At 43.7% G+C, this 12,505-nt stretch overlaps 1 protein-coding gene across 2 annotated transcripts in view; it reads left to right on the forward strand.

The window, feature by feature from the left end:
- Positions 1-753: 753 nt before the first annotated feature.
- Positions 754-12,505, forward strand: part of EPAS1 (endothelial PAS domain protein 1) — an 84,884-nt gene continuing 73,132 nt past the window's right edge. The window contains exon 1 of one of the 2 annotated variants that reach the window (XM_013171105.3): positions 754-818. In XM_013171105.3, coding sequence (XP_013026559.3) covers positions 769-818 — 50 coding nt within the window. In that variant the 5' untranslated portion in view covers positions 754-768. Of the gene's footprint in view, positions 819-4,951; positions 5,270-12,505 lie in introns of those variants that run through there. The other variant, XM_048079449.2, reaches the window with a different exon arrangement.

Raw genomic sequence — 12,505 nt, forward strand, 5'->3', positions numbered from 1 at the left:
TACTGGTACATCTATATGGTGCCTATCTTCCAGAAACACTGGGTTAGAATTTCTATAAATGAAGGCTATATCTGCCTCCTACTTTATTTTCATTAAATCGAACTACTACTGCCTTATGTATCAAAAAGCATGCAGTAAAGTTCTGTATTTCCAGATTTTACTCTCTCCTATTTGGTGGTTGGGTTTTTTTTTGTGTGTTTTTTTTTTTCATTTGTTTGTTTTTGGGTGTTGGTTGGTTTTAGTTGTTCTTTCTGGTTGTTTTTTAGTATGCTGGAGTCTAACATGTGCCCTAAGTTTTTAAGGTTTGGGGTGGTAGCCCTGGCTGCATTGGAGTTGTTTGCGCTCTAAATGATGTATTTAGCCTTCACTCTTTACAAGTCAATAAGAAAACGTAGCTGAAGCGCAAACAAAAAATGTAGCTGTGAATCAGTATTTCTAAATAATATGCTATTGAAGGTCAGGGGAAAAACCCAAAATAAAAGCCTTCTTCATTTAGCAAGCTGGATTGGTTTCTTGATTGAGCTTTCCCAGAATTTCAAAATGATAGTTCCCAGTACCAAGACAGGAGTGTGTCTGTGTGCATATTCATCATCAGTTTTCTTTTCCAGCTGGTCCTATTACAACACATCACTTTCTTTGTTTTACCACCTTTGCCTGGGATCAGTTTGAGACATCCTCAGTATGTAATTTTGAAAAAGTCTGAAAGATAAGCTGAGTAATTTTAAGCCTTTTAATATTTACAGGTACATTCGCTACATTTTGGCCATCATGTCTTTTCTTCATGGGAGTGTGATGACTGAAACGCCTGGAATGTGTCTGTAAGTAATCAATGCCTCAAAATCCCTGAGCTTATCAGTGAGCCTTGCTCAAAGGTGTGCTCCTGGTATTTAGAAGCTTTGAGTTATATCTGCATGTGTTCCCTCAAAATAGCACTTTACACTAGCAGTTACAGTATTGCCTATAGTGCGTTGCTTTCTGCGTAGGGCAACAGGGGTGAGTGCTGTTATAAATTGTTGGTGGTTCTATTTTTTTTCCCCGATTTCCTTTCTAGTATTATACTACACAGAAGGCAAAGAAATATTTAAGAAAGTCCACGTTTGCTAGCTGAGCTCCTGTTTACCACTGATAATTGGTTGGTGCTCCTGTGTGCAGAAAGGGCCCAGCTCCTGACTGCGCAGGAAGTACTGTGGGCCAGAAATCATGAAAGAAGGTGTAAATGAGCATAAGTGACTGGTGACTAAGAAATACTATTTCTTTGCACTCCAGCTCAGGCTTTTTTGTTACATCTCCATCTGAGTAGTCTCCGCCTTGTCCCATGGACCTTTGTGTTTTATCCAGTTTACAATTACCACTTTTTCCCCTTCAGAAGGTTAATATATTTTTTTGTCTCATTTGCTATCACATATAATAAGTGTTCTGTGGCTGTAACTTATTCTGGTATGAGTAAGTGAGGAATCTCTTCTGTTTTCTTCAAAGGATCAGATGTGTTGCAATAACAGGACTCTCCTTTCTCCCCTCCCCTTTCCCATAAGATAATTGTTTGTTATTACAGGCCTCAACTTTTTGTTGTCATACTTTCTGGTGGTGTTGAGGAGCCAGAAAAAGAAAGAAAATGACCAGGGATTACTTATGAATCTGAAACACTTCAACCTCTCAAGTTGTTTTTAATTTTAATATAATGCCTCCCTTGAAAGGAATGGAGTGTCCGTGTATTCTTTTGACTGCCCTGGAGCATTAATTGCTGAACAATCTTGAACGTCTGTATGTTTTACCAATACTCTTCTAGTAAATACAGGTGCCAGTAGCATGCATGCATAATACAGAGTCCAAGAAGTGCTCTTCCTTCGTGGCTGATAGCTATGCGCATTCAAATTGGCACACGCACTGATTTGGATGGTTGATTACATACATATGTATATCCTGAGAAGACGCCATGTAGCATAACTGGTCCTAAATCAGTGGTGTGTTTCAGAATAAAGGGCAGTAATCAGGAGCTTGCCTGCTCCTTGTTTGGGTGATGCGGTGTTCCTGCCTTGGCACACCAGAAGGATGAGTTGAGCTCCAGTGGCCTAGTCGCTGCCGTATGCAGATTTTCTAATTTCTCAGTGCAGTTTGACCTGAGGGTAAATCATGAAACTTGCTAACACAACACGGCTTTATTTTTGTAAGTCTTCCATTTGTTTTCTCCCTAGAGTCTAGTCCAAAAGCAGTTGACATAAACTGGTCCCTGTTGACTTGAGGGACACTTTGCGAACGAACCACTGTTATCCTGGCAGATGGTAACGAGTCATTTCCAATGCCTCTCATCTGAAGATTGCTCTTAGGAAATCAAGAACTTTCTGTTCCTATATCATTTCTAGAGTAATTCACACGGGAGCAATGTGGGGCACTTCTTATAATTCCCAAAATAGAGGGGACCAAAAAAACTGCTTATATTTTCACTGACCGCAGAGAAATCTGTGGATCTAGGAAGCACATCTAGATGAATTATTACATTGATTCTGCTGTAAACCTTCACAGGATGGGGAAAACAGAAGCTAACCATGTTTTCTGAGTACTTTTTCCTCTTCTGTGAGCTTTCCTCTGAGTGATGCCTATAAGCTAGCTATAAAATGTAGCAAATATGGGATAAAATGTAAGGAGTAATATAGGAGTATGAAACAGAAAGAGCCCATACAGTGATGATAGTAATTGAGAGGGCAAGCTGTGTTTACTGCCTTGAACCAAAACTGTTTGAGGTTTCTCTTGGCTTTCCTGGAAGTTGTCATCTCCTGCAGATTAAATATGGCATCTCTGAAGTAATTTCATTCCCAGTGTGGCTCCTATGGAAACTTCCAAGAGTCTAAGACCAGAGCAAGTCCACCTTATGGTGGACACTACTGTTAATAAATAGTGAGTGTCAGTAAAGAAGATTAAAGCAGTAATGAGGTGCATTTGAAAATAAACTCTTGTGATTCTCTCTACTGTTCTCCATCAAGGCAAAATCTTCCTGCCTCTCTCTGTAGGAGCCATGAGCCAGGATTGTCACAGAATGGGCTGAGTAGAGTGACAAGGCTATTAAATATATTTGATCTTTCCCTCCTTGAGTAGTCCTGGGAAAGGGAGGGAATTAACAAGTCAAGTAAGCTCCAGAAGGCAGGACGTTTGTTTGCCTTGTGGTCAAAGTGAGGAGCTCAGCTGCCAGAAACAATAGTATAGACAGCTTCGGGAACTGACATTGTGATGGAGCTGCAAGAACGGCTCGGTCTCACTCGCTTTTCCTTAGTGGCTCAGCAGCAAGGTTATGGTTTTGCTGGACACAGCTCTGCCCTGAAGCCCACCAGCCCCTCTCCACAGAGGAGCACAGGTGGTGCTCGGAGGCAAATGCTATGATTGTGAAAGCACTTTCAGACCTCACTGGTCAAGAGCATGAGAGGTTTAGGCTGTTAATCAACTACACTAGGTCCATGTGGGCAGAGCCAACAAGAGCTAGGCCAATGGGCCGGACCTGAAATATTTGAAATTTACTGAGTGGTTTAGATTTAGCCAGTTTAAATGCTTTTCTTGTCTGATTTTTGAAGGCAAGTTGTTTATCCAAGTGAAGTGCTCTAAGATACAGCAAGGAGCATTGACATCAGCAGAGATCAATGAAGGACGAAGAGGTCTATTTAATCTAGGAAATGAGTGACTTGGCTCTTTGATCCTGTTGCATTCTTTTATTCCCAGAAGGTTAAATTTAGTCCTGCATACACAAATTCTGTTTAACTAAGTTTACTTAGGTTTTAAATATTTGTGGGTTTCTTTTGTTTAGGTTCTGTTGTATAACAAGAAGGAAAAAAAAAATGTTACCACATAATTAGGCTGTTGCTGTGTAAGCATATGTAGCTCTTTTCAGACCTGAGAACAGCATATGCAAATTCAAACCCAAATGCATTTCTTTAAACACTCATATGGTATGAAAGAGAAAAACCTCTGACCCATTGTACACAAAGCAGCCTATGATACGGCCCAGGGACATTGCTCAAATTTGAATAACCGAGGAATAAATCTAGTTTGGCTCATTTTGCCTGCAGTACTTCCATTTCCCAGAAGTACAGGAAGCCTTGCACAGCTTAGTGCGAAGGTGTGCCTTTGGGTTGGAGATGGGCAAGTGTAAGTGTTGGAGAACATGAGGGTAAGAGTGAATTCGTTACTGTGATGAAGGACAATCTCAAAAAAAAATAATAATCTCATAATCCCTTGTCCAGAAAGATTAGCTCCTCTCATGTAAAACAAGAAAAGAGAAGCTGTGGTTTCATTTTTAAGTTGACCCTAACTCCAGCAACCTGTAGCGAGTGCTAGCAGGAGCTGAGCTTGCCGCGCAGCCCTACCTCCCTGTGTTTCCAACAACCCCGAGTTTTTGGAAAGTTTGGGCAGCAGAACCCCCCCGCAGCCCAGAAAACGAACTCGAGAAGCAAGGCGGGGGTAGAAAGCCCAAATTGCGAGTCCCAAGTGCGGTGCCCCGACCCCCGGGGGCTGCTCCGCACCGTGGGGGCAGCGGCACCGCGCAGCCCGGGGCTGGCGGGGGCGTTTTGCGGGTACCAGAAAATCCTTTATTTTTTGTGTGTGTATGTTATTTATTTATTTATTTTAGAGGGTGGTGGGAGTCCCCCTTTTATCGCAGGTGCGGCGGCGGCGCCCCCCGGCCGGCCGGGAGGCGCTGGGAATTACGGGGCTCAGCCCGCCTTATTACGGACAGGGAAATAAGGCGAGCTGGAAGAGCCGGAGAGTAAAAGGGGTTTGGGGAGGGGGTCCCGGGGCCGGTTTGTGAGGGGGTGTCCTGGCGCCGGAGGAGGGGCGGGGGGGGGGGGGTCCCGCTGACCCCGGGGCCGGGGGCGGGGAGGCCGGGGCTCGTCGGCAGCGCCCTGCCGGCCCCATGGGCGGGCGGGGCCGAGCCGTGCCGGGCCGGGGCCGTGCCGGAGGGGCCGGCCCTGCCCCCGCGGCCGGCGGCGGCCCAAGGTTTAAAGTGAGAACTTTCTGCGGGCGGCGCCGAGCCGCGCAGCCCCGACACCGCCACCCGGCCGCTGCTGCCCGCCGCCGCCGTCGCTGCTTCCCCCCCACCCCCGGGCGGGCCGTACAATCCTCGGCAGTGTCCTGAGACTGTACGCCCGCCTCGGGGGCGAGCCGGTGCTCCGAGCCGAGCCGTGCCGTGCCGAGCCCCGCGGGCAGGTGCTGAGCCCGCCCCGGCCCGAGAGGCGGCGCAGGAGCCGGCCGCCGCCGCCGCGATGACAGCTGACAAGGAGAAGAAAAGGTGAGGGGCGGTGGGAGGAGGGGGTCCCGAGGGGTGGAAAAGGAGCTGGGGGCCGGGGGAGAGGCGCTCGGCTCCTCTGGGCTCCTCTGCAGGGGGAGCGGCGGTGCCCGTCCCGCTGCCACCGCCCCGGGGCCGGCCGCCACCTCCCGAGGGGCCGCCGCCACCCGGAGCGATGCCCCCGGCCCTGTCCCCATCCCCATCCCCGGGCAGGTGCACCCGGAGGGGCTGAAGGCAGGGTGACCCCCATGCCGTCGGCTGCGGGGCTGCCGCTGAGTTTCGTAGCGGAGGACGAAGTGTTTTAAGGGAAGCATCCCGAGCCCGGCGTGCCGGGGGGCTGCAAAGGCCTGGCTGCGGGGGGACCGTGGGCGCGGGAATAAATCTCTAATAAATGCCGGCTCCTCCTGGCTGCAGCCCCTGGGGTGCCCGGGGAGGCCCCCCCCGGCTGCCGGCCGCTTTTCCCGGTGTCCGGTGCGGGCCGAGGAGCGGGGAGGCAGGCGATGCCTTGTGCCGGAACGGGTTTTCCGAAGGGAGCAAAAGCGGCTTGGAGGGCCGGAGTCCTGCCGGAGAATCCCTCTGCCGGCCCCGGAGGCTGGACATGGAGCTCCAGCCGCGATCCCTACCGTAGGAGGTGCAGGTGGAGAGTTAGGAAAGTAAACACGTCGTGGGGATGAGCGAGGGCGCTGATAAGGGTGAGGAGTAAGCAGGGGAATAAAGGTCCGCGGAGTCGCACAACAGGCTGTTTATCCGGGCTGTTCTGTACAACAGGCAGGCACAGGGCTGACCCTGTTATTGGCTCAGGTTGCTCTTCTTTTCTGACTGGAGATTGTGTTCATAAAAGACATGATTTACCGAGTAAGAATTTTATCTTGTTATTTGTCATGTGTACTTTCCAGTTGATGATGCAGTAAACACTGGCTTTGGTTTGTAGAATAGCTGCTTTTTTATTGAGTCACCGTATGACCACGGAATAGGGGAGCTATCGTAGTACATCCCATACGTTTCCCATGTAGCCAGTCTCTGTCTATCAAACACTGTTAGAGAATTACCTCGAGCGTATTTTGTTCGAGGCATCAGGCTTCTGCTCAGGGTATAAAACGTGGGTACGTTACCTCTTTTGTGGAGGTCTTTTGTTGGAGAGAGTAAACAATCACAGTGCAGTAAGATGCGCTCGTAAGACCGTGTTATAAGAGTTTATGGGAACTAGAAGAATGAAATAGTGTACGTACCGGGAATACGCGGCTCCACGCATTTATCCTATCACCTCATTTTATGAGAAATTCTTAATCTCTTTGGGTTTAACCTCTTATGTTCAAACACAGTAAGGGAATGAGTCTAATCTTTCAGTACAGCACACTGAAGTGCCCTGTAGAGCTACTCTTAAGATACAGCGTAGAAACTTCACAGAACTAGAAACTTGGAGCGTTCAAATGCCAGTTCCGGCTCTGTCCTCAATTTTACGTAAATATTGTGACATTCCACTGGCAGTTTTCTGTCTCTCACAGAAGTAGGCTAATAGTTGTTATCTGGCTCATGGGATTGTTGTGTAAATTGATGTTTGTGAAAGAACTGGGAGAGTATCACATGAGTGATTGAAGATAGCACGCTCAGCGCCTCCCTGGCCGTGCGAACTTGTACCTCGCTACTGGAGTACTCTGTAGCCTACTGAAGCAAGAGTATATATTTTCTTAATTTTCCAGTACTATTACAGAATAGATTTATTGCCTTGAGTTCAACAGTTTTATTATTTGCTTGATTTCTATCCAGATGTACAGCTGGGATCTCTAACCTGACTTGCTAATAGCGTTTATAAATCAATTTCAGGGAGAAAAGGTGGTGGGGGTAATCTGGTTTACCAGATTTGCAGGCAGCTCTGGAACATGTTTGGAAGAGCAGTTCTCTTACTGTTAAGCAGATGCTCTGTGGAAGATAATCTTTGATTCTTTTAATGGTCCATTTAAGTTGAAGAGCATCCTCAGGTTTTCATTTAAAACCCTGTCTGTCAATGGAAAAGAGCAGTTGCTTTCTCTGGAACAAACATTGTAGCACATTTAACTATGGTCGTTTCTTACTTTTAAAGTTAGTAGGAGGTACTGAGTTGAGATTAATGTGATTATTGTTTTTAATCAACAAAAATGTTACCTCTACATAGTCTTAATAACAAAGCCTGATGTTTCTTTCAATGTCAGTAATTAAAAACTGAGAAATGGATGAGTAATAAAAGGGTAAAACTCATTTTGATAAAATAAGAAAAGCGGGGAAAAAATCTGTATTTATGATCATGGGCAGCACAATAACAATTCGTAAATAGGTCCCAAGGGGACAGCCTTTTAGAATATCCTTTTTTTTCTTTAATTATTCAGTCACCAAGTGTTTTTGTTAATTTTATTTGAGGGGAGTTGTTATTTTGTTAGGAATAGATGGTTTGTTAAATGGACTGTTCTGGAAGGACAACAGTTTATGTTTGAGAAAAGTTTGAAAGCAGTCTCAGGATGAATCAGGTACCAGTGCGTACAATACATAATTTCATTTGGGCTTTGTAATTGTGTTGTTTGTGGGGTTTATGTTTTTTTTCTAGTAGTATGAGAAATAAGCCAGTTTTGCAGCTTAGTGAGATTCTGTAATAGTGGTTCCCATATAACTACAAAGTACTGTTTTGGTCCCAAAGTTCAAAAAAAAGTGTCTAGTTTTGTGATCCAAAGGCTGTAATGTTATATAAGTTTGTTTAACTTCTTATCCAGAGAGTAAACAAATGAGATTGATCCCAGTTAATGACTAGATAACTAACTGCTTTCAGTTACTCTTTCATATTTGGCTTTATTATTTGTTGAGCCCCTCCAATGAGACACTTTGTGCCTGAATTTCCACTTACCTTTACTTCAGGAGAGTGATTCTGAAGTCACTCCTGGCCGTTCCTCCTCAGGATGAGGAAACGGGCCTGACAGCACCGCTCTCCAGAGCTCAGGTAGTCACTTGCTCTTAATGGATGCATTCAGATGCCAGGAAATGCGAGTGTCTCGATATGCCAAGGTGTTAAACTGCAGATTTCAGGAAATGTACACTCTCAGCTTTATGCCACCCAGCATGCTTTCTATTTTAAGGTGTGTCACTATTGTCTGATATAGTGCCTCTTATCTGTTATGTTGTGATGACGATTAGGTCATCCACTTGCCACTGTAGTTTTGTCCTTATATTCCTGTAAACCTCAGTTTACGTGCTTCAGATGATGGAGCTTTGAACACTTTCCTCAGCAGACTGTTACATAGATTACTCGACCTCATCTAAAATTTTTTCAAGTTTTATTATTGCTTAACATTTCTCCATACATGGCCCATGTATTTAGTTCACTTCTGATTGCTTCAACATTAACATCTGCCCAACAATTTTTCTTATTGGAGTTTCCAAAAGGAAATGTCATCTCCTGAATTCCTGATGAGCAATCTGTTTATGGTATGTTAACAAGAAGTTTGGACTTCAGCACCAAAAATGCAGGTGCTTCATAGCATACAGGTCTTCTTCAGTGACCGGGGCCGCTCAGTCAATACTCATCAGTTTAACTGCAGGGTGACTGGACGTCTGCTACCATGTCTGGATGGGACCTTCTGACCCACATGGCTTCTATGCACATTGTACAATATTGGTCTATGTTGTGGAACAATTTGGGAAGCTGGAAATGTTTGCAGCTGGTGTATTTTTTGTCCAGAGGCTAGTTACCGGTTCTGAAGGACCCAGCATATTCCTCTTCTCATTCTAATTCAAAACTCAGTGATTTTTAGTTTATTCTCTCTGGAAGAAGGTAAAGTGAAGAGCAGTAGGCACCTGAGCTGGAGATTCTTCCAGTAGGCCTACTGTGACAATTACAAGTGCTTGAGAAGAAGTTTTTATGAAAAGTTACTGGCAATGACATCACCAATACTTTGAGAAGTCTTGAGCGTGACATTTGATTTTGGCCTTCCTGCTTTCTGCATTAACCACCCTTTCTACATTTCTACAGATGTGGAAAGGGCTTTTCTACCATGGGGTGGCCAAAGGGCACAGGAGTGAGGAACAATAGGCTGCACATGGGTACATCCCCTTCTGCCAGCAGTGGCACATAGCAGAGGTTGGGCTGAGCTCTGACTTGGGTGCCCTGGCCTACTTGGAAAAGCTTGACTTGAGCTGCCCAGCTACTGTGGCTTCACATCCGTGGAGCTGAAGTGTTTGAGCTTAATGAGGGCTGGATGGCTTGGTGTGCAGTGTGAGTGCTTCCTGGTGTGTGCAATCCTCCCAAAGTTAGCTGAGCTCCTGAGGATCTGTGCATTGCACAGATGCCACAAGGGCCAGTTCTGTTCATGTGTAGCACTTATAACAAGAGCAAGTTTATCTACGACTGCTGTATATGATATAGCATCTTCTGTTGTCATCTCTTTTTTACTTCATCTTAAGATGTTGTTTGTATTCTATCACGTTTAGCCTGTTTGACTCATTGGGAATATCTTGCTTATTGGTGGTACTTCACTGATAGAAGTTTTGGGATTATGCTGCTAATTTAAGAGTTCCATCAAGAATATTAAAAATGGGTCTCTCTGCTTTTCTATAATGTATTTTACTATGATGGATTCATAAACACTAGGTATTTTTGTTTTCAGGCTCCAGGTAGGAACTGCTGTTAGATGTGGTGGGGATAGAAAGGTTCCATTGCTTAAATCTTTGCCAAAATTTACCTATCTGCAGCCAAGTATAGAATCACATTCTCTAAAATTCAACTTTCACATCTTCAAGAGCTTTGTAGAAAAAAGGGTGTCTTTTTTTTTTTTATGATTCTGAATTTTAAAATCATTTGTTATCATGGGAGGCAGTCTTGTGCATGTGAGACAGCCAACATTGGCAGCGGGACAAGGGCAGTAAACTGGTTTGCAAAGAAGAAGGGGCCTTAATAAAAACAATAACAGTTGGCATTCTGATGTTGTGTCAAATTTCAGCGTAGCTTTTCCAAAAAAACACTGGTTAAATGTACTGTACAAAGAGTATTTACTGTACAAAGATTTAAATACTGTACTGGGATCTATTAAGTGAAATCTGTCGCTCTACTTGAGCAATGATACATATGCTTTAGTTTCAAATGCAAAAAAAGCATTAGAGTAAGCAAATAAACAAAGAACAGGTTGAATTTAAATAATTTGGATATATGGAAAGTTTTTATTTCTCTAAAGCTATATGTGAAATCCAATGATCCTATTCTTTTAATTACACCAATATTCATAGTGCCTCGTATACACATCCTAGTAGTTAAAAATACTTTTCCTCCTAGCAGCTGGAAAAATGGCAGAACCTTTCTCTTAAATTAGGCAAAACTGCAAGTGTGGTTATTGTGAAGCTGGTTATTTTATTTTATTTTATTTTATTTTTTCTCCCCTCATTTTTCAGTCTTGTGCTCTATTTGCTTAAAAGGGAATATAATAACTGCTCAGGGTAAAAGCTTGACTGCTTATATAAGAAGAAATAACTGCCTTCTTGGATTTACAAGGCTACTTTTCATGGTGTCTCTTTCTGAAGTAAGTTAAATAGGAAACTATTTTAGTGTGCATTTAGAAAGTAGTTTAATGAAGTACAGTAGGCCAATTGGCTGATAAATAAGTAATGTTTCAAAGTAACTCTCATTTAATTATGCTTTTTACTTCTTGAGCTCAAATCTAATTATGATTTTGGTTTTTTCCTCTGTGACTTTATTTAGCTCTAGAAAATTAAGCTGAAACAAAATCTATCATAATATATTTTGATTAAATGTGCATATTTAGCTCTTAAAACAGTTAGACTTGTAATTTAATTTACTTGACTGCTATTACGAGGAGTTTGGAGTAGGATAAAGTATCCATTATGCTTCTCTGTCCAGTGCATTACATGACACAGCAAATATTCAATATTCTATTCTATAGAAACTCATCAAATGTTTTGCCAGGCAAGAGCGAAGTTGCTTTAGTTGAATTTCTATGTCTGATCTTCAGTCAAAGAGGTGCCCTGGTCTTGACCCTTCCTCTGTGCATGAATATGTGGAATCAGCAGTTTTCTTTGATTAGGGAAATGTTTAGGGTGTTGCCTCCAAAAAGATTGTCTGAAAAATTCAGAAACTTTACAAATGCTTTATGTTAGCCTGTGGGTGTGCAATTAATACTGGCTTATTGCAGATTTATGAATGTTATGTGCAGAAGTTATGAATAAGTTATCTGAGCAGAAGCAAAAAATATATATATTTTTATTTCTGCTTCCAAGTGGGACAAACACAGGATAATAGAGGCCCTTAGCATTTTTTCTTTCGTTCTTAATACAAAGTTACAAATATTTCTTCATCCTGCTGTGTTTGCATTAGATAGCGATCTGCTTTCAAGCAAAGAAACATTTACAACATATATTTTAATCTCAAGTATTTAACATGTATCTGTAGAACTAAACAGACTTTTTCATAAATATCTCAACAATTTATTGATGTTTCCAACAAGATACAGGAGAAGGGAACACATCTCTAAATAAATGTCTTGTCCATGCTTCTTCTTGAGGCCCATCCCTCAATCTCACCAGTGACCCACATGAGTTAAAAACCTGGCCAGAATGCACACGGGCTGTAAAGTAGAGTCATCAAGGAGAGAACAACCCGGCTGTGGCTGTTTATGGGATATATGGCTAGGATATTTGTGTTTGTTTGTTTTCTTGCTGTATCGTTAGTAAGCCTAAGAGTTAGTGCCCCACCAAGATCTTATGATAACTCACAGCGACTACTAGGTCTTCTCAACTATTTTTTCCAGCTAGGTGTAGCAGAGATTAGGTCACCTACCATTTGCTCTGTGAAGGCAGTGCTTATTTTACAGTTGCATATGCGGTAAAACAAAGGTGTAGTTAGGAGTGATGGTTCCCCACAAGCATCTGCTTCAGCACATCAGATCTGTAAGATAAAGGACACATTTGTGAAATAGGTGATGGGAAGAAGATACTGTTTCTTAGGAATCAGAGCTGGTGTAAATACTGCCTTAAGTTTCTTTGAACTCAAAAAATAATTTGTTGCCCCTTTTGCACCGGTGTAACCGCTAGCGCTTCCCTGCTTAGAGGGGGCTACCCTGTTGGCCAGCACACCCCATGAGACCTTCCTGACCTGCCACTTGTGTGTGCCCACAACCTATCTAACATCCTGGATGTCTTGCTGGTCTTGGTATGGGGGCTGTCTCTGGAAGCCAGAGCCATGGCATCACGGCGGTCGGCACACAGGGT

This window comes from Anser cygnoides, chromosome 3 (assembly GCF_040182565.1).
Source record: "Anser cygnoides isolate HZ-2024a breed goose chromosome 3, Taihu_goose_T2T_genome, whole genome shotgun sequence".
NCBI lineage: Eukaryota > Metazoa > Chordata > Aves > Anseriformes > Anatidae > Anser > Anser cygnoides.